Genomic DNA, 18,834 nt, shown 5'->3' with positions numbered 1-18,834 from the left:
ACAGGTTGATGTTGCAACTTGTGAGGCATTTTTACCTCACGCGCCTCCACCTGGGCGAGAATTCCGCTTTTATTAGCTTGTAATTTAACTGTGTATAGTTTCCTCACCAAAAACAACACCCACTATGTGCCAAATGATGGTGAAATGTATCTTTGGGACCAGGTAAAAAAGTTGACTGGTTGCTCTATATGATCAAATGTAGGTCAAATATACACTATATTACCAAAAGTATTCGCTCACCTGCCTTTACTCATACTATGAACTGAAGTGCCATCCCATTCCTAACCCATAGAGTTCAATATGATGTCGGTCCACCTTTTGCAGCTATTACAGCTTCAACTCTTCTGGGAAGACTGTCCACAAGGTTGAGGAGAGTGTTTATAGGAATTTTTGACCATTCTTCCAAAAGCGCATTGGTGAGGTCACACACTGATGTTGGTCGAGAAGGCCTGGCTCTCAGTCTCCGCTCTAATTCATCCCAAAGGTGTTCTATCGGGTTCAGGTCAGGACTCTGTGCAGGCCAGTCAAGTTCATCCATACCAGACTCTGTCATCCATGTCTTTATGGACCTTGCTTTGTGCACTGGTGCACAGTCATGTTGGAAGAGGAAGGGGCCCGCTCCAAACTGTTCCCACAAGGTTGGGAGCATGGAATTGTCCAAAATGTTTTGGTATCCTGAAGCATTCAAAGTTCCTTTCACTGGAACTAAGGGGCCAAGCCCAGCTCCTGAAAAACAACCCCACACCATAATTCCTCCTCCACCAAATTTCACAGTCGGCACAATGCAGTCTGAAATGTACCGTTCTCCTGGCAACCTCCAAACCCAGACTCGTCCATCAGATTGCCAGATGGAAAAGCGTGATTCATCACTCCAGAGAACGCGTCTCCACTGCTCTAGAGGCCAGTGGCGGCGTGCTTTACACCATTGCATCCGACGCTTTGCATTGCACTTGGTGATGTGTGGCTTGGCTGCAGCTGCTCGGCCATGGAAACCCATTCCATGAAGCTCTCTGCGTACTGTACTTGGGCTAATCTGAAGGTCACATGACGTTTGTAGCTCTGTAGCAATTGACTGTGCAGAAAGTCGGCGACCTCTTTGCACTATGCGCTTCAGCATCCGCTGACCCCTCTCCGTCACTTTACGTGGCCTACCACTTCGTGGCTGAGTTGCTGTTGTTCCCAAACGCTTCCATTTTGTTATAATAGAGCTGACAGTTGACTGTGGAATATTTAGGAGCGAGGAAATTTCACGACTGGATTTGTTGCACAGGTGGCATCCTATGACAGTTCCACGCTGGAATTCACTGAGCTCCTGAGAGCGGCCCATTCTTTCACAAATGTCTTGTTTCACAGTCTGCATGCCTGAGTGCTTGATTTTATACACCTGTGGCCAGGCCAAGTGATTAGGACACCTGATTCTGATCATTTGAATGGGTGAGCGAATACTTTTGGTAATATAGTGTATGTCGGGTGCTCTCGGAAAAGGAGAATTGAGGGCATCAAACAAGGGGACAGGCCTCGACGAAGACAGTGGTCAAAACACATCAGCTTTTTAATGATTTAGCCACCAGAATAATGGCTTTTTAATTTTAATGTTTCCTTCCTCGCCAGTACATTTTCTTATATTCAGACTGCCTTGAATGCTTATAATATTATTCTTACAATCTGAACTCTGCTGCACTTAATGATCAATTAGAAACTTGGCCCATTGTGTACTGTGCTGTGTACTCCATTATCTGTTTGTATACAAGAAATGGTTTATGTGGTATAGTTTCCCCTTTTGGACATCATTAAACTACTCTATCTGTTTATCTATTTATCAGTCCATATGAATTATGTTGGCTGATAAAAATTCTTCTTGGCTGGTTTTTCTGTACCTCAGCAGCCTTTGGCAGGCGAGTGGGAAAGAGATGCAATATTGTGGCTCACCACACACACAAAAAAAAAAGCAAAAAAAAAAAAAAAAAAAAAAAAAAAAAAAAAACACCCCATCAGCAGAGGAAACTAACTTGTTTGTCCAGCAGCCACAATGGCTATTATATCCCAAAGCTTACACTATGTCTCTTTCCAACATGATTTTTAGAAGCGACCCTACAAATGATAGTTTGCTATGTGCCAGTTTAGCAAGTAGAGCAGAAAACTTTCCACCATTTGGCTGGCAGCTGGTGTTAATTGTCCACCCTGATGCTGCGCCACCATATGAGATATTAAAAAAAACAAAAAACAAAATTACAATTCTCTCTTCCTGTTATCTCTCCGCGCTGTCCCTCGGCTGTGTGTTCTCCATCTGTATATTAGAGAACGTGGCCTGTGTGTCTCCCCGGGGTGCCATGCTGCTTTGGGGGCTTGAATAATGTATGCAAGATGGAGAGGAAGGAGGATACGCGGCCACAAGTGAACGAATCACAGCGCAGCATTATCCTGCATTCCTGTTATCAGCAAACCTGCTTTGTGCGTTTTACCTTAGCAAACCCTACTGCTGAGGGGATGTGTGTGTGCGCGCGCGTGTGTGTGTGTGTATACCTTTGAAGCAGAGCGCAGCAGCACGCAGGGTTGATTAAGTGCTGATCAGTAGGAGGCTCTGAACCCTTCACACAGAAAGCGGCAGCACACAGTGTGACTGATGAGATTGGAGAATGCAGAACTGTGTGCTTGTGCTCATGTGTGGGTGCAGGTGTGTGTGTGTGCACGCATGTGAACTCCTGCAGCAGCTGTCCCTATTCGCATCAAAAATGATCGCATCCACACAAAGCTGTCTTGTCTGTCCACAGGGAGAAAGACATCGAGCACTTCCTGGAGACAAGTAGAAACAAATTCATCGGCTTTACTCTGGGAAAGTAGGTTTTGCACTGAAGACATTGTTTATTATCATAAACCAAAGGAATCATTCACAGGAACACTGTGTGCAATAATTAGACTTTCAAATGGTCCTCCAGTGAGATTCCTGTTTTCTAAAATAAGGGTTTATTGTTGGGTAGTGACACGGAGACGCTGGTGGGCTTGCCCAGACCCATCCATGAGAGTGTGAAGACTCTTAAGCAGGTGAGAAGGGCTCATGTTGCCTCTCTTTTCTTTTTACCTATTTCTGTATTTCTGGCTCTCTGACTCACTTTCTCAATCAGTAACTCATTCCCACAGGCATCCAACAACAAGCCCCATACACACATACACACACACCCACATCTACAATAACCTCTGTCCTTCCCCCTTTCCATTCTCCCTCCACTCTGGCTCATTATAGCCGGAGTGTTTCTTCTTAATCAATACTCTCTCACTATTGACGCCTCACACATCCCATTTTGAAATCCCCAAAGTCTCCTTGTAATGGCCCGAGAGGTATAGTTACACCGATATATACACTTCTGGTTGTCGATCAGCAGTTCTAATTAACACTCCTTGCAAGATGCTGCTTTCATAAAAACATGTACGTTACTGCTTCAGCAAAATTTGGACCTATCAGCTGTCTTAATACAGTCACATGACTCATGCAAACATCTGTTTACGTATGCATTTACACTTGTTTATGTAAAAAATGGATTTTTCCCAAGCTACAATGTGTTGAAAGTGATGCGTACCTAAATTATGTACCTTTCTTTCTTCTCCTCAGCACAAGTATGTGTCCATTGCTGAGGTGCAGATCAAGAGGGAGGAAGAACTACAGCAGTGTCCGATGACATTGGTGAGTGCTGCCACCGTGCATACTTTCTTTCTTTTTTTTTTTTTTTTACTTGCCTTTCATGCTTTGAACTGAAGGATCACATGGTCTCTATGTGTTGGGAAGTTGCGTGACCCTTGGACTGATGAAAACCGTTAAGCCTCTCTAGATTGACGTGCATCTGTGTGTGTGATTGTGTGTGTGTGTGTGTTGTGTTGTACAGGGGGAGGAGGAGGTGGAGGAGACGCCGGCAGAGATGCTGTACCTGGGCATGCTCCCTAACCTCTCTCAGTATGTGGTGAGTGCCTCATAATGTGTCTCTTCACAAAGGAATGAAGAACAAGATAAGTGATTTTTCTGATGCTGTTTATTGTCTTATGATTGGCAATATTACTCTTTGCTTGAGTTGGTCTCTGGTCAAAAACTTAAATTTTCCATAACTCATCCTTACTAGCATCTGTGACCCTGTAAAAAGGCACTATACTCCTCTGCTATATTCACTGAGCTGCAGATCTGAAGTTGTTTTGCCCTGTGCACCCCTGATATGAAACAATATTTTGGTTTGCATTAAATGCCAAACCTGAACAATGACCTGAACAATAAATCGTGAAATTAAACGAGATAGACCTCTGCAAAATGAGGAATAGTTTGTGGTCCAGGGCCTGCTGGAGTCCCCGGACCAGAGTTTGAAAACCACTCTTCTAGCTAAACACGAGAGAATCTGGCTTCAAATCAGGCTTTGGTACACTGTGTCCAAAGGAAAGCAGATGAAATTAGATTGGAAGCATGTCTCTTCTGCAGAACTGGAATATCTTAAAGTACACAAAAAGTATGGGGTGTGTTCAAAGAATTTGGGTAATCCCAGGTCTGGAAAAGGTTTGGAATTGCACACAAAATTTGGGCGGAGACACTGTTTTCCACACCTGATCCGCATATGTCTACATGTTAGTATAGAGGTTGTAATATTGAGTGAGGAGTAATCTGAGAGAAATAGAGGCAGACCCACCTGTTTACTCTCACAGCCAAACAGATAGTGAAGCATCAGTTACCTGCTGAAGCACACGGGGCCTCGTCTTACTGTAATCCTGTCCTGTGTCAGATTGCCCTTCTGAAGCTGCTCCTGGCCGCGGCCCCAACCTCCAAAGCCAAAACGGACTCCATTAACATCCTGGCTGATGTACTGCCCGAGGAGATGCCGTAAGTAAAAAGGTTACCGTAGCCTAGAGTGCTCTATAAATCTTTTTCCCATGGTGCCGCGGACTTTAAGAGCCAAATTCACACCTGTCAGCTGGGGCTTAAGTAACTCCAATGCACTATACTTGTTTGCTGTCAAATTGTATCAGCATTTACACTTCAAAAAAACATCCTCTACAAATCACGTCTGATGATTATTGATCAGTATTTAATTTACAGACAGAGGCAGTGGCTTTATTATTGTGAACACTGCACCTTTTTCATCCCTTCACAATTTCTGCTATTGGAAATAGGCCACATATCCTATCCTACTTTGGGACAGCACAGTGGCATAGAGATGTGAAATCTCCAGGGGGCCCATCAGCTACCGCAGGGCAACAAGTGAATTCCACCCATGGGAGACCAATAAATTAAAAGTCTACCAAAACTAGCTCTGCTGTTGCCAGTGAAACCTTGTGTGCACCATGGGACTAAACAGCATTTCTCCTTGTTTCCTGTTCAAAAGAGTGAGCAATCCTCTCCTCTTGGTATTTTTGTATTTCTATATTTAGTTATTTTCTCTCTCTTGCTGAGACAGTAGTAAGGCTGAGAGGCAGATAAAGAAGGTAAGATGTAGGAGGAAAGGTGGGATTTGATCTGAGCCCAGCGGGGTACATGTGATTCCAAAAATGGAGGTCTTCATCACTATACTTTTCCTGGCCAGTGGGCACTAACACTATAAATCTGATGACTATTATTCTACTGAAAATGAATGTATGATAAATACACAAAAGCAAAGTTCTTTTTCTACATTTGCTGCAAGGCTGATTTTTCACACATTATCGGTGAAACTGAACGTGTGTGTGTGTTTCTGTCCTGCAGCATCACCGTCCTGCAGAGCATGAAGCTGGGCATCGATGTGAACCGCCACAAGGAGATCATCGTCAAGGCGATCTCTGCTCTGCTGCTGCTCCTCCTGAAACACTTCAAACTCAACCACATTTATCAGGTCGGCACGCACATCGTCATCGCTGTCTGCAACAGGCGCCTCTATCGTTTTTTTTTTGTCTCAGCTTCGCTCTGTGTCACCCCCCCGCCCCCTTCTACCTCCACTCTCCTCTGCGATTACCAGGTCAGCCGTACCATTACTTTGCTCCTCTTTCATTCTCCTGGCTCCCCACCCCCACCTTTGGACCCTGTCCCCATCCCCCTCATACCTCAAATCCTCCTGCGCTACACTCACACACACTTGGTGCTCTATTCATCTCCGTAAACACCATACAAAAAAAAAAAAAGAAAGAACGAGAGGGATTGAAGCCATGCACGGACAGGATTTGGGTCCTATTTCAAGGATTTAATATCCTGTAATATTTCTGTTATCAGCAATATTCAACGTCAGCTGTAAGACTATCTGCACGCTCCCTTTCTCTCTCTTTCTCTTTCTCTCTCTCTCTTTGTTATTTACATGCAAACAGCATGCTGTGCAATGCACAACGTGTCGACAAAACATGTTGAGACATCAATTTCACATAATTTTGAGCTATTTGGCCTCCTTGTTCATGTCGACATTTTCTAAGATGCCGGTCTGTGAGCAGATGCAAACATGTACATAAGTCTTTGAATATGTCTTCGAATAATCCTGGAAAAGGATTTCCTTAAAAGAGTGGGTGCCCTAAACATGGGGGCACGTTTTCTGTTGCTAGGAAGACTGATGTCTTTTGCAAGGTTTGAGCTGGCTTCTCTGTACAGTAATGGTGGCAGCGCCCTCTGCTGCTAGAAAAGGAGATGAACTCGTGACACGTACAATATACAGAGGAAGAATGCAGCCAAAAAGGTCAGCTAAGTTGATCAATCCTGTGCATTTTTAACTAACAAGCCTCTAGGCATCAAAACTATAGATAAATCCTTCTGTATAACCCCCCTCAGCTTATTAAGGAATCGTTACATTCAAAAAAAACAATACACTGGCATCTTTAACACATTTTTAGCTACCACAGTCAATGAAGATACTGAAATATGATCCCAGATTCAGACTGAACAGTAGAGTTATTGCTGTTCCTGGATGAGACAAAAGGAATTGCACTGCTGCAGCATTAAAATGCAAATCTTCTTTCCGTTCACCTTTGCCCCTCATGAGAACTCATCAATAGCACTAGTGGCTGTGGGTTAGAGGATTGTTTTTTCCGAATCGTTTAAGAGCTATGAATTTTCTCCTGCCAGAACTTAAGGTCAAATTGCAGGAACAGCATGCTTCAGAAATGTATTTAACATAGCAACTACTTTATGACAACAACAACAACAACAAAACACTGTAACCAAGAAAAGTAAGTTGTTATGGTGTTTCTTCTACATTTGATTTATGATAGGAGAGGGGGACACATGGGAAGGAAGGATAGGAAAAATGCAAGGATCACATCCAACAAAGGTTAAGAAACAGACTTGTGCTTGGAACATTGTGAGAAAAGCACACACCTTAACTTGCTGACACACACTTTATCTGACTTACAGTGCATGAGGGGTTGTTTGTGTTGCTCAGGGTCCCTTTGGCTGGGACCCTGAGCAACACTGTTGTCGCAGTGTTGATCAAATCAGTGATTTTTCAGCATCAGGACCGTGTCTCTAACCGCTATCCCACCCTGCCGCCTCCTCTTTTCCTGCAGTTTGAGATTGTCTCCCAGCACTTAGTGTTTGCCAACTGCATCCCACTCATCCTCAAGTTCTTCAACCAGAACATCATGTCCTACATCAGTGCCAAAAACAGGTAGGATGCTTTGCTGATTTTCTGTCATGTTAAAACCTCACCAAAGGCATCCAGTTCCTTGTAACTCAAGACAAAACTTCTCTTTACTGCACTGACTTTTTCTTTGTACTCTCCACAGGTAACAGTGCATTAATGCCTGTTCCCGTCTTAGCACTAATACCATTCATTGCATTGTCTTAAACACATAAAAAAATGACAAATTGCAGCAAACCAGCACCGTGCCTCTAATTTCAATTTTCTCATAGCAACACTAGTAACCATGACCGGTGCCTCACGCGGGCACCTGTTTAGTGCTATTAGCCAAAAAAGAGGCGCCTGGTGGAGGCTTTGCTCTGCGTGGCACGCAGGTATGATAGAACACGACAAATAACCGAATACGGGCACGACCGCTAGTCCACATGCATGTTTATCAGCAGGCTTTAGAAGGTGGCACAGATGGCATCACCCTGTCAGTGCCAGGATAGCGTGTTCAGGTATGAAACAAACAAAACAAACATCTCTTAACCACACGTTACGTGACAGGAATCTTCCCGTGCTGTTTAAAGGACTGAGGCTGAGAACTGAGGAGTCATACATACTGTACACACATATATATATATATATCTATATCTATCTATATATCTATATCTATATCTATATATAGATATATATATATATATAGATAGATATAGATATATATATAGATATAGATAGATATAGATATATAGATATAGATATAGATGTATGTGTACATATATATATATATATATATATATAGAGAGAGAGAGAGAGAGAGAGAGATATCTATAGATATATATACACACACACACACACACACACACACACACATATATATATATATATATATATGTACAGGACATTCTGAAATTCTGAGCTATGAATTGCAATATACAGTATATGCTTCCAGTTCTGTATATATAGTTGCTATTAGGCTTGGGCCGATATCTGGCAATAATTGAATATCGCTATATTTGTGGCCTTGTGGGTGGAGTATTTGCTTTAATATCAGTTTTTGTTTCTCACTAATTGTTTCATATTGTTAAGTGGTAACACTTTACAATAAGAGTACAGCAATTAACATTAGTTAATGCCGTAATAAACATTAAGTAACAGGTAATAAACATTAAGTAACAGTTAACTAATCGTTAACTAATGTGTCTAAGAATCATGCACTAATGCTGTTCATGCTAAGGTATTAATTTATATGTTATTTAAGGGTTATTGTAGATATTATTAACATTAGTAAATGCCATAATAATCATTAACTAACAGTTAATTAACCATTACGGCATTAACTAACGTTAACTAACGTTAATTGGTGTACTCTTATTGTAAAGTGTTACCAAAAAGTTTCTGAAATTATTGGCACTGCAGCTGGGTGTGAGTTACCTACAGTAGGTAAGAGCTGAATATATACAGTAATAGCATGCATACATAATTTTGATTACACACACAACAAATTAGAGTAACTAAACACTGACTGTAGCAGATTTTAGAGGACGAATGTAGAATAAAACAAGATTACGTGAACCTAATGCAAGACATGTCACTCAGAATTAAAAAGTATTATTTTGCATGTTCAAATGTGCAGATGATCAAAACACAAGTGTTGCTGATTTATATCAATTACTCCACTGTAACCATCATAGCTACTGAAATTCTGAGCTCTGAAAATAGCCAGGTTGGTCTGGCTGCTTTGATCTGTTTTGGAGTAATTCCCCCTCCCTCTGCTCTCCAACACACACACTCACACACACACACACACACACACACACACACACAGCCAGGCTGATGCCGGTTTTGTGGGGCAGCAAGTCTGGTGTTGGAAGGCTAATGCACGTAGATTTCAAGCTGTTGAGGGCCCAGACTTGTTCACTCAGTCTGGACTGATATTATCAGAGCAAGCTAAACGAATTTATCCAACTAATGAATTGATTTTACATTTGTTAAGTTAATGTTAAGTTACTCGACCCAACACTAAACAAACAAAAAGCCTCATAAGTCAGTGATGCTGTGACACGGTTCATTCTGGCCGACAAGTCTGGCTCAGTAAACCATAGCCTATGTTGAGTGTGTGTGTGTGTGTGTGTGTGTGTGTGTGTGTATGATTTGTGTTTGTACTGATGACGCCGTCTAGTGGTCAAAATCGCATACTTCCATTACAGAGAGAAATTGGAAGTTAGTGCTTGTGTGGCACAGCTAATAAAAATCACTTTTTTCTTTGTGTGTGTGTGTGTGTGTGTGTGTGTGTTCTCATTGCAGTATCTGTGTGCTGGACTTCCCCCACTGTGTGGTCCATGAGATGCCTGAGCTCACAGCCGAGAGCCTGGTGAGTCAAAATGCTGCCGGCTTCACATCCACACGATCATCACTGAATGAAAGCTGACTTTGAGAACACGCCTCCCAGTGTCATTTTGACCTTTCAGTTTGTGTGTGCATGTGTGTGTGTGTGTGTGTGTGTGTGTGTGTGTGTCTTTGTTCCTAGGAAGCGGGAGACAGCAACCAGTTCTGCTGGAGGAACTTGTTTTCATGTATCAACCTGCTGAGGATCCTGAACAAACTGACCAAGTGGAAACACTCCAGGACCATGGTGAGTAAACTGGACACACCTCCACACAGCATCACAGCCTCGGGAAACACCTTCCCTGCGTTCCAAATCGCATAGTTATACTTTTTACTTTTAGTATGTACTGCAGCTGCCCTTACAAAGTATGTAGTTTAGTATGAAATATGCATGCTAATTCTTTTTTTTCCCTACTAAATAGTATGGTAGTATGAGTATTGGAACGCAGGGCTTGTATAGGCTGCACTCCAGACAATATCCATCTCAGTATCTTATAGTGTGTCATGTCAAGTACTTAATATGACTTTTTAAAAAAAAAAATTAACTAATGGAAAAATCTGCCAACAACATTGAGACAATCTCAACAAAGTTGAGATTTTCACGATTTCACAATGGAAAGAGTCGAGTCTGCACACTAGATGATATGCTTCCATCACCATTTAATGGTGTACCACCGTGTGAGGTTTTGGCCTTCCTCAGACAAAAAAAAAAAAAAAAAAAATCACAATTGGCCATTGAAAATCAGCTTGTTTTAAGAATTTTATGAATCAAATTAAAATCCTATTGAATCGTATCACTTCATTCTTGATGCTTGATGCTTTAATTTTGATGCTCGTGGTTTGATTTCTTCGTATTTCAAGATACTGCCACTAGTTTAAGCAAAATTTTTGCATCTAAAAAAAGTTATCTTTAACAATTAGCAAAATTTTGACATTTTTTGTAAGAAGAAGAGTCACTACCAGACTTAATGTCTTGTTGAGATGAACGTTTTTTGCAGCGGGCCTCTAGTTTGTCCTCAGCTTTCCTCGGTCCTCAGTCTTATTCAGCCCCTCTCTCTCTCTAAGTGTCCTTTATCCCAGCGGTTATTTCCACTTAATATCACATCCAGTCAAACATGCTCCCCTTCCCTGCTCCCCATCAGATGCTGGTGGTGTTCAAGTCTGCCCCGATCCTGAAGAGAGCTCTGAAGGTGAAGCAGGCCATGATGCAGCTCTATGTCCTCAAGCTGCTCAAGATCCAGACCAAGTACCTGGGCCGCCAGTGGAGGAAGAGCAACATGAAGACCATGTCAGCCATCTACCAGAAGGTCCGCCACAGGCTCAATGACGACTGGGCTTACGGCAATGGTAAGAACCAGCCAGAGGAGCCTGAGTGATGAAGAACTGTTTAAAAAATCAAAAAACTATACACAAAAAATATCAAAAAAATATACTTTATTCAAGCTACATCACACCTGTATTGAGTGAAATACTCAAACCCAAGATGCCATTTTTCTACAGCTTCACCATTACATCAAATAGAAAATCATTTTACTCACATTTCCCTGTGATTCATTTGGACATATTTGGTATCTTTTGAAGCCTTTGGACCTCCACCAGAATTTAGCCTAATGTTTTGTGAGTTTGAACAAAGCTCGGCCACACAACATGCATTTGTAACGATGACCCCACCAATGGGACTGGCAGAGTTGAAGAGGTTAAGAAAAATTAGCTTCAGAAAGAGTCTCTAAGGCTCTCTAAGCCTGTGTCTGCCAGCCTAATGACTTCAGAAACTTCAGAGCTCAGCCTCGATTTGGGAACAGGCAGTACAGTCGTGCCCAGAGTACAGACTGATCCTTATTTGCTCTTCTACCGGAGCCGTAACGTAGTTTGTCTTTTTAGATCTTCATTGATGAAATGGTCATGCTTCTCCCTGCTGCCAGCAGCGCTACTCTGCACTCACTCAGGGTTGAGAAATAGAAACCACTGTCTGTAGTATGCAAAATGGCAAGAAGAGACATTACTATGTGAACATGACATTTGAGGTTAATAAATGCTAATTGCCTAATTTACAGGAGGTTTTATAGCTAATGGTGTGCATGTGTTTAAATATGTATCAGGCTGTGTGTGACTTTGTGCACGCGTGTGTGTATGTGAGTGAAATGAAATGCTCGTGCAGTCACTGGCGAACAGTCTGGTATGTGTTGCCATAGCAACAGAGAAAGGGGACACTCAGGGTCACGGTCCCCTCGCGGGAGAGCAAGCGATCTGTCACCATGAGTGTTACGGAGAAAGATGGATAAAGGCAGAGGAAGAGAGAAAGAGGGAAAAATGTTATGGATATGGAAGAATATAAGGAGTAACAATGATACAATATTATTTATTTCAAATGCATGTAATGAATACATTAACACTATTATTACCCTGCCATTCATCAGGGATACATTCCCTGAATATGTTTGTTACATTTTGTTCATGTTACTATAAGACTTTCACCTTTCCATTTTCAGTCATTTTTTTAGTCTCTCATCAGGACTCACACTGAGTTAGCAGACAGAATGCGGACTAACATCCAAAAATATCGAAGGTCACCGTTTTTGCAGCCATATGTGATTTTTGCCACCTGAAGTCAAAGGACCATTGCCAAACCAAATCAGAATGACCATAACTATGCAAGACAACGCTTTTGTATTGAGCTATTGAGTTATTTTAATGACATTATTCTGAAAGCAGTTGGAAGTTTCAACTATGGTATCAGTGGGTTCAATTCTTGAATGTCTGATAATAACAGAATAACAATATTATTTTTTGCATTTTACTTGCAAGTTTGCTTAATTGTTGGCATGGCAGCTAGTGGCAAGTTGTCTGTATAACAACTGAACAGAGTAATTTTAATTGTTTAGGTAATTATAGTATAGGTAATGTGATTACACACATGGCAGTTTGGATTGATGTGAAATTCATGTATATAAACCATTTAATTGAGGAGATTTTAGGAGAATTTAGAATCTAATGAAATGGAAATCTCAATGTATTGCAATAATATTGAATATTTTGCAATATATCATCACCCAAGCATATTGCACACTTATGCCAGGACATATCATGTACAATGCAGAACTCTTTTTGTGCTCTATATGCATGCAATGCAGTATGAAAGCATTTCTCAAGTGAACTGTCAGTGAGTCTGACTGATGTTTTCTCTGATGTTATCTCGTCCCTCCTCTCCTCGCAGATATCGACGCGCGGCCGTGGGACTTCCAGGCGGAGGAGTGCGCCCTGCGGGAGAGCATCGAGAAGTTCAACAGCCGCCGCTACGACAAGAACCAGAACGGCGAGTTCACCCCTGTGGACAACTGCCTGCAGAGCGTGCTGGGACAGCGCGTCGAGCTGCCGGAGGACTTCCACTACAGCTACGAGATGTGGCTAGAGAGAGAGGTCTTCTCCCAGCCAATCCAGTGGGAGGGACTGCTGCAGAAGCCGTGATGCGGAGCGGGAGAGAGGGAGGGAGGTAGGGAGGGAAAAGAGGGAGAGATGAAGGATGGGAGGGAAAGGAGCTGAAGGGTTTGTCAGTTGAGAGGTCATCTACCAGTCTGCTGTAGTGATGAGGGTGTTTCTGCTGCAGTAACAGCGACAGAGAGGGAGGGATGGAGGAACAGAGGGGGAAGAGGACAGGACCAGCAGGGGTTATGCTGCAGATCAGAGATGGAAATACAAGAGAGGAGGGTGGGGAAAGAAAATAATTGCTGGAAATTACAATGGAGAGGAAATGAAAGATAAGGGGCATCCTACTGTGAGCCCAGCTTTTGCTCGCAAATGCAGGCGCGCCAACATAGTTGCCACAGACACACAAACACACGAGCACAACGCTAACATGTGCCTATGACAGCTGTGAACACACGTGGACATGACAGGCATGGACACAGGTAGCAGCAGATACAACAGATCTGGCAACACTGTAGCAGGAGACTCCTCTGGCCAGCTCTGGTTAATACTGCCCCCTTGTCACGCAACACCATTTTGTCCATTCATAATATAAGTCCCTCTTTTCAAAAAGGGGGGCTGGTTTGACTCCTCAGTGATGTTCACACACTCAATATGTGTAAAAGCGTCCTTGTTTCCCTTGAATGGCGTTATATAAATTGAAGTTATAACAATAACTAATAATAATGATAATGGTATTATTATTCTTATAGTTATTACTATACCTCCTCTGGATGAGTAATTTATTTATTTGTACAAATGTATGTGGTTAAATGTTTTATTCTAAATGATTTCTGAGGCTGTAATTTCTTTTTTTTTTTAATCAGTTTATCTTTGAACAGGTTACGGGTCTTTTTTATTTTTATTCACGTCTGCTAGGTTTTATTTTTGCCGGTGATGGATTTTGGATTTTTTTCTTAACATGTTTTCTAGGAAAAGATGGCCTTTTGAAGACAAACCAATTGGTATTATCAGGGTAGTTTTGATAACCACATGTGGAAGTGGGAGCTCTCTCCTCAGTCTTATTTATGTCACCAAAAAAGAAGATATATTCCAAATTTAGGTTTGTTCATAACTGTAAAGTATGAAAGAAAAAAATGGTGATTTGAAACTGGCCAGACTTGTAGAAGCTGGTTTTAGGAAACAGAAGGAATACTACTGGGAGAAAAGGTATTCCAGAGAATTTTGCAATTACAGTTGAAAAATGAAAACAAAGCAAATGAAATGACAAGAAACAAGACTTTAACAAGGTAAAAAGAAAGAAAGAAAGAAAGAGTAAGGCAATATCACACAGGATCCACTGGAGATATTCCTGTGGACTTAAATTTCATCCATATTCCATATTTTCAGTCAGTAAAGACTTAAATTGACCCTCAGCAATTTTGATTATTGCAGCTTTAAAAATATAAAAGCCAGAATCGACAACAAAAACTAAGCACTGATGCCATGGATACTCTCATGGGAGCCATTGTTCATATACACAAATTCACCTTCGTGAAAATAACCTAATTCTGTCTGAAGGTGAATTTTCACTCAAAGGTTGCTCCTTCCCTTGGCCCACATACACGGCTTCCCTCTCCGTCGGCCCAAACAACAGCACAATAAACCACTGAGCTCCAAGTGGCCTTGGTGAGCACTTTGCCACCCTTGCGAGGAAGAACACAGTTGTCACAAAAATGGTGCTGTTTTTCTAGGATGTCTCCACTGTACCTTATTTCACCCTCAACTACCTAAGTGGGCTCCAGAGTTTGTTCTTGGGGACTTTCTGGAAACATCTCTACTGAAGCACACAGAAAAGCTCTGAAGACGAGCAGCAAGGTCTCTTATTTCGTATTACCGCATAGTTTGAAATTGCTTCTCCGACATGACTTAAAGGGGTCAAGAGTCGCCATGTATTATCTTTGTATATAACGAAGATTTTGTCTTTCAATCTCAAACTGTGGTTCTCTGTGGAAACGTGCATGGCTGCAGTCTGTTCTGTTTTGGAAAAACTATGTTCACACTTTTATATTTGGACCTTTTTTTTCGTCTAATGATGTTCCCAGCACAATTAGAAATGTAAGTCTTTTGTTGGCATTGTCATCATGTTGCTCATTGCAAGGGATTTCGCTGGTAGCTCTGTTTTTCATGGAAGGCAAAATCTTTGAAAATGATATTGTATACTTTCTAGAATCTCAGGTTTATAGAGATATTATATTGTGATTTTTTTTTTTAAAAGTATCCCTGCCATCCTCTAGCTGACTACCTGTGGTGATGAATGCACATAGCCTGTTGTTGTCACACTCATGTACTGAGGTTACACCTGAAGCACTGAACATTTACTGTGTGGGCTGTTGTTGGATTATTGGCACACATTCACACTGTCACCGAACACAAGAACTCATTGTGAGTTTTAAATCACATTTCAAGTTTCAAATGTATTTTTTTGTATCGCGTGCCAAAGTCAAGTGCCATTTTTTAACATTTTATTTCTTTGTTGTTGCCTCCATTGGGTCATTGTTATTGTCATATGCCTTATCCGAGGCTTCTCATTGAATCCACCATTGAGGTTTTGCAATACAGATTATTATTTTCTACTTGAAACTTGTACAATCATTGGATATACTGTGTGTTGTATTCTGGTACAGTATTTAACCAGAGGTGTTGTTAGCATTGAATGGATGTTACTATACCTGTGTTTTTTGTTATACAAGTTTCCACATCTGTATAAACTAGATAAATATTCATTAAATTTGTTCAGGGGTATGTGCAATTACTGATCTATAGAGGCATTATTCAACAGAATGACAAATTACGGTATCAGAGTTGCTTATTAAACAGTGTTGGAACATTTCTGCTTGTTTGTTGATTGATTCTGTTATGAAATGCGTTAGAAGTTATCTCTATTTTTTTTTTATTAGTTTAGGCCGTGACATAGACCAGCACACGCACCGACATTGAAGGTCAAACTGACCACATATTCACATCACATACTTCCTCAGGGCAATGTACCAACAGTGAGGGTGCAGCTGTGGTGAATGTGGGCATAAGCCTCCTCTCTCTGAAGGGTCAGCAGGGTCATCATGCGAAAAATGTTCTGCACTTGTCCTTAACATTACTGGGATAAACACACAATGTTTGGGTTCTGCTCATAATTCTAACTCTTACTCAGCTGTCACCACAAAATAAGTTTGTTCTAGTCATTTGGGTATTCTATAAACCTATGCAAGAAGTGAGTGGTGTGCAACCGGGCCAGAAAAAATGACACCAGTGCAATATTTCATAAGTGAAATGAGGCTTACACGAGGAGACACTTGCCGTGTCAGAGCAGGAGATGCCGCTCAGAGAGTGACTCCGAGCAAGAGACATGACTCACTCACTGCGCAGTTGCACAGACATTTTACCGTCAGGAATACGCTGAAATGCAAGTGATGGGTTCTTTGCTTCCAGGCAGCAATACAGATTTATGAGTCACTGTGTAGTAAACACATTTATCTTACTGAAGGAAGCCTGTGAGACACAGACACAGTAATGCCATTGTCAGATGATTACTTCTGTCTAATACAGCGTAATTTAAATGTACCATATATCATAGAGTGTTTTACACATTACAGTACAGTAAAGTGTGTGTTGTAATGCTCTAAATGTTGTGATTCAGTCTGAGATTTGGTGCTGCTTTGCCGTGGAAACTTCCAGTCCAAACCAGGCCCTGTGCATCTGTGAACGTCCCTTGTCCTTCCAACCTGTAACAGATGAACACACTCATTAATATATACAGTACTGAATGGCTGGACTATCTATCATCTGTCAAATGATTGTACTCTGCAACCATATGTGCGTCTTAACCATTGAATGCTAATAGTACAGTACATTTAAGGGGAACAAATTGCTTACTGCTGTGGAAATGTACATGAAAACTTTTTGTCTGGTCTTTAATAAGGGCAAGCTTGGTCCTTTGCACACTAATGGTGGACACTACAGTGTATTCATATGGAAACTCATATGGAATTGTGCTGAAATGATCAGTCAATTAGTTATTCAATCAACAGAAAATGAATTGATCATAATTTTGATAATCGACTAATTGTTTTGACGATTTATCAAGCAAAGAAGCTAAACATTTTTTGCTTACCGCTTCATTAAAATCATTACAATGCTAAGATTTGCTAATTTTTCTTTGTTCATTTCATTGTAAAATTAATACTTTTTTTTTTTTTCTTTTCTTTTTTTTTTTTTTGGTGACTTGTCAGAGTAAGAAAGCAATGTGAAGATATCACTTTGGGCTCTGCACACTTCCCATGAGCATTTGCCATTTTTTTGACACCTTTTACACTAAATTTTTAATTGATTGATTAAAAAAATATATAATAAACAATGATAATAACAGTCCCAGCTCTACTCTTAATAGACTTGCCACTATTTGTCTCTTATAAGAAAATACTGAAGTAGCAATACACAGTATCATTTTTTATGCTTTTGTGTTGTTTGCACCTGTTATTGCAGAAGTTGCCTGTGTACTTGGAGCCATCAGGGAAGATGTATGTCCCCATGCCGTGGTACATGTTGTCTTTGAAGTCTCCTTCATATACTGCTCCAGAGGGGTACTGCAGGGTCCCTCTGCCATTCATCTGGGTGGGAGAGAGGGAGAGAGAGGGAGGGAGCAGAATATCAGCAGCATGACAACTGTACTTGCATTACCAGAGCATGCATGGATGTTAATAACAAGTATTATAAACTATACAAAACGCCTGCACTCTCGCTCATATGCGTATATACAAATACATACTTTGTCCTCATGCCACTCTCCGGTGTATATGATGCCATTGGCGGAAATCTGTTTACCAGTGCCGCTCCTCATCAGCACCCCTGACGCAGACCAGCTCCTTTCCCCCTCTGTGAGACCAAGAGGAGAGGGAGCCAATGTGTTTGTGCTGTAGAAATGGAGAGATGTATCTTCATCATTTAATATTGCTCACCATATTTGTCTCCATTTAGGAAAATGTAGGACACCACCGACTGTTCTTCCTCTGCAAACAAGCAGGCATATTGTACTTATGCATTTTAAGCTGAATGGCAGGTGTGCAGCTTAATTATCCAAAATACATGGAAACTTAGATAGCAATCTGGCAATACAGATATAGCTTAATGTGAGAAATAGCTAGAGGAGGAGGGCAGGGGAGAATATGTGTATGTGTATGTGTGTGTGTGTGTGTGTGTGTGTGTGTGTGTGTGTTATCAGATATCCACAATCACACCTCACCAGACATTCTTGAAAGGTGTTTCTCACAGTTTCTCCCAGCTAGCAGATGGCTGTCAGCTCTGACAGAATGAGCTGAAGTGTAGCATAAGTTAACGTCACACCGTCCAATTTCTTTGACGTAAAAAGTCAGACCAAAGTTTTTTTTAAAAAAAAACTACACTAAATAAAAGGCATGGACACGAAACACGCTAGGCAGTACAA

General features: G+C 41.3%; 2 protein-coding genes across 3 annotated transcripts in view; one reads left to right on the top strand and one right to left on the bottom strand.

Annotated features, from left to right (window-relative positions):
* The window catches only part of strip2 (striatin interacting protein 2), a 43,081-nt gene extending 26,854 nt beyond the window's left edge, over positions 1 to 16,227 (top strand). For both annotated transcript variants that reach the window (XM_030045404.1, XM_030045403.1), the window contains 11 exons: positions 2,772 to 2,837; positions 2,979 to 3,042; positions 3,608 to 3,679; positions 3,879 to 3,953; positions 4,755 to 4,852; positions 5,711 to 5,837; positions 7,489 to 7,589; positions 9,852 to 9,918; positions 10,075 to 10,179; positions 11,075 to 11,279; positions 13,147 to 16,227. In XM_030045404.1, coding sequence (XP_029901264.1) covers positions 2,772 to 2,837; positions 2,979 to 3,042; positions 3,608 to 3,679; positions 3,879 to 3,953; positions 4,755 to 4,852; positions 5,711 to 5,837; positions 7,489 to 7,589; positions 9,852 to 9,918; positions 10,075 to 10,179; positions 11,075 to 11,279; positions 13,147 to 13,397 — 1,231 coding nt within the window. In that variant the 3' untranslated portion in view covers positions 13,398 to 16,227. The remainder of the gene's footprint in view (positions 1 to 2,771; positions 2,838 to 2,978; positions 3,043 to 3,607; positions 3,680 to 3,878; positions 3,954 to 4,754; positions 4,853 to 5,710; positions 5,838 to 7,488; positions 7,590 to 9,851; positions 9,919 to 10,074; positions 10,180 to 11,074; positions 11,280 to 13,146) is intronic.
* Positions 16,228 to 16,913: 686 nt separating this feature from the next.
* Positions 16,914 to 18,755, bottom strand: morn2 (MORN repeat containing 2). The gene is made up of 5 exons (XM_030046203.1): positions 18,634 to 18,755; positions 18,350 to 18,400; positions 18,160 to 18,266; positions 17,865 to 18,001; positions 16,914 to 17,116 (listed from the first exon to the last, which is right to left on the bottom strand). Exons 1-5 carry the CDS (start codon positions 18,638 to 18,640, stop codon positions 17,014 to 17,016), a joined length of 405 nt encoding a protein of 134 aa, XP_029902063.1. The 5' UTR covers positions 18,641 to 18,755; the 3' UTR covers positions 16,914 to 17,013.
* Positions 18,756 to 18,834: the final 79 nt, after the last annotated feature.

The sequence above is a fragment of the Myripristis murdjan genome, chromosome 23 (genome assembly GCF_902150065.1).
Source record: "Myripristis murdjan chromosome 23, fMyrMur1.1, whole genome shotgun sequence".
In the NCBI taxonomy this organism is placed as follows: Eukaryota; Metazoa; Chordata; class Actinopteri; order Holocentriformes; family Holocentridae; genus Myripristis; species Myripristis murdjan.
This window is presented reverse-complemented; position numbering and strand designations above follow the sequence as displayed.

Excerpts from the sequence above, each read along its gene's own strand:
- morn2 (XM_030046203.1), bottom strand. Across the intron at positions 18,267-18,349 it reads CCTAAATGGAGACAAATATG|AGGGGGAAAGGAGCTGGTCT; the intron begins GTGAGCAATATT and ends TTGGTCTCACAG. Across the intron at positions 17,117-17,864 it reads GGCAACTTCTGCAATAACAG|GTTGGAAGGACAAGGGACGT; the intron begins GTGCAAACAACA and ends CATCTGTTACAG.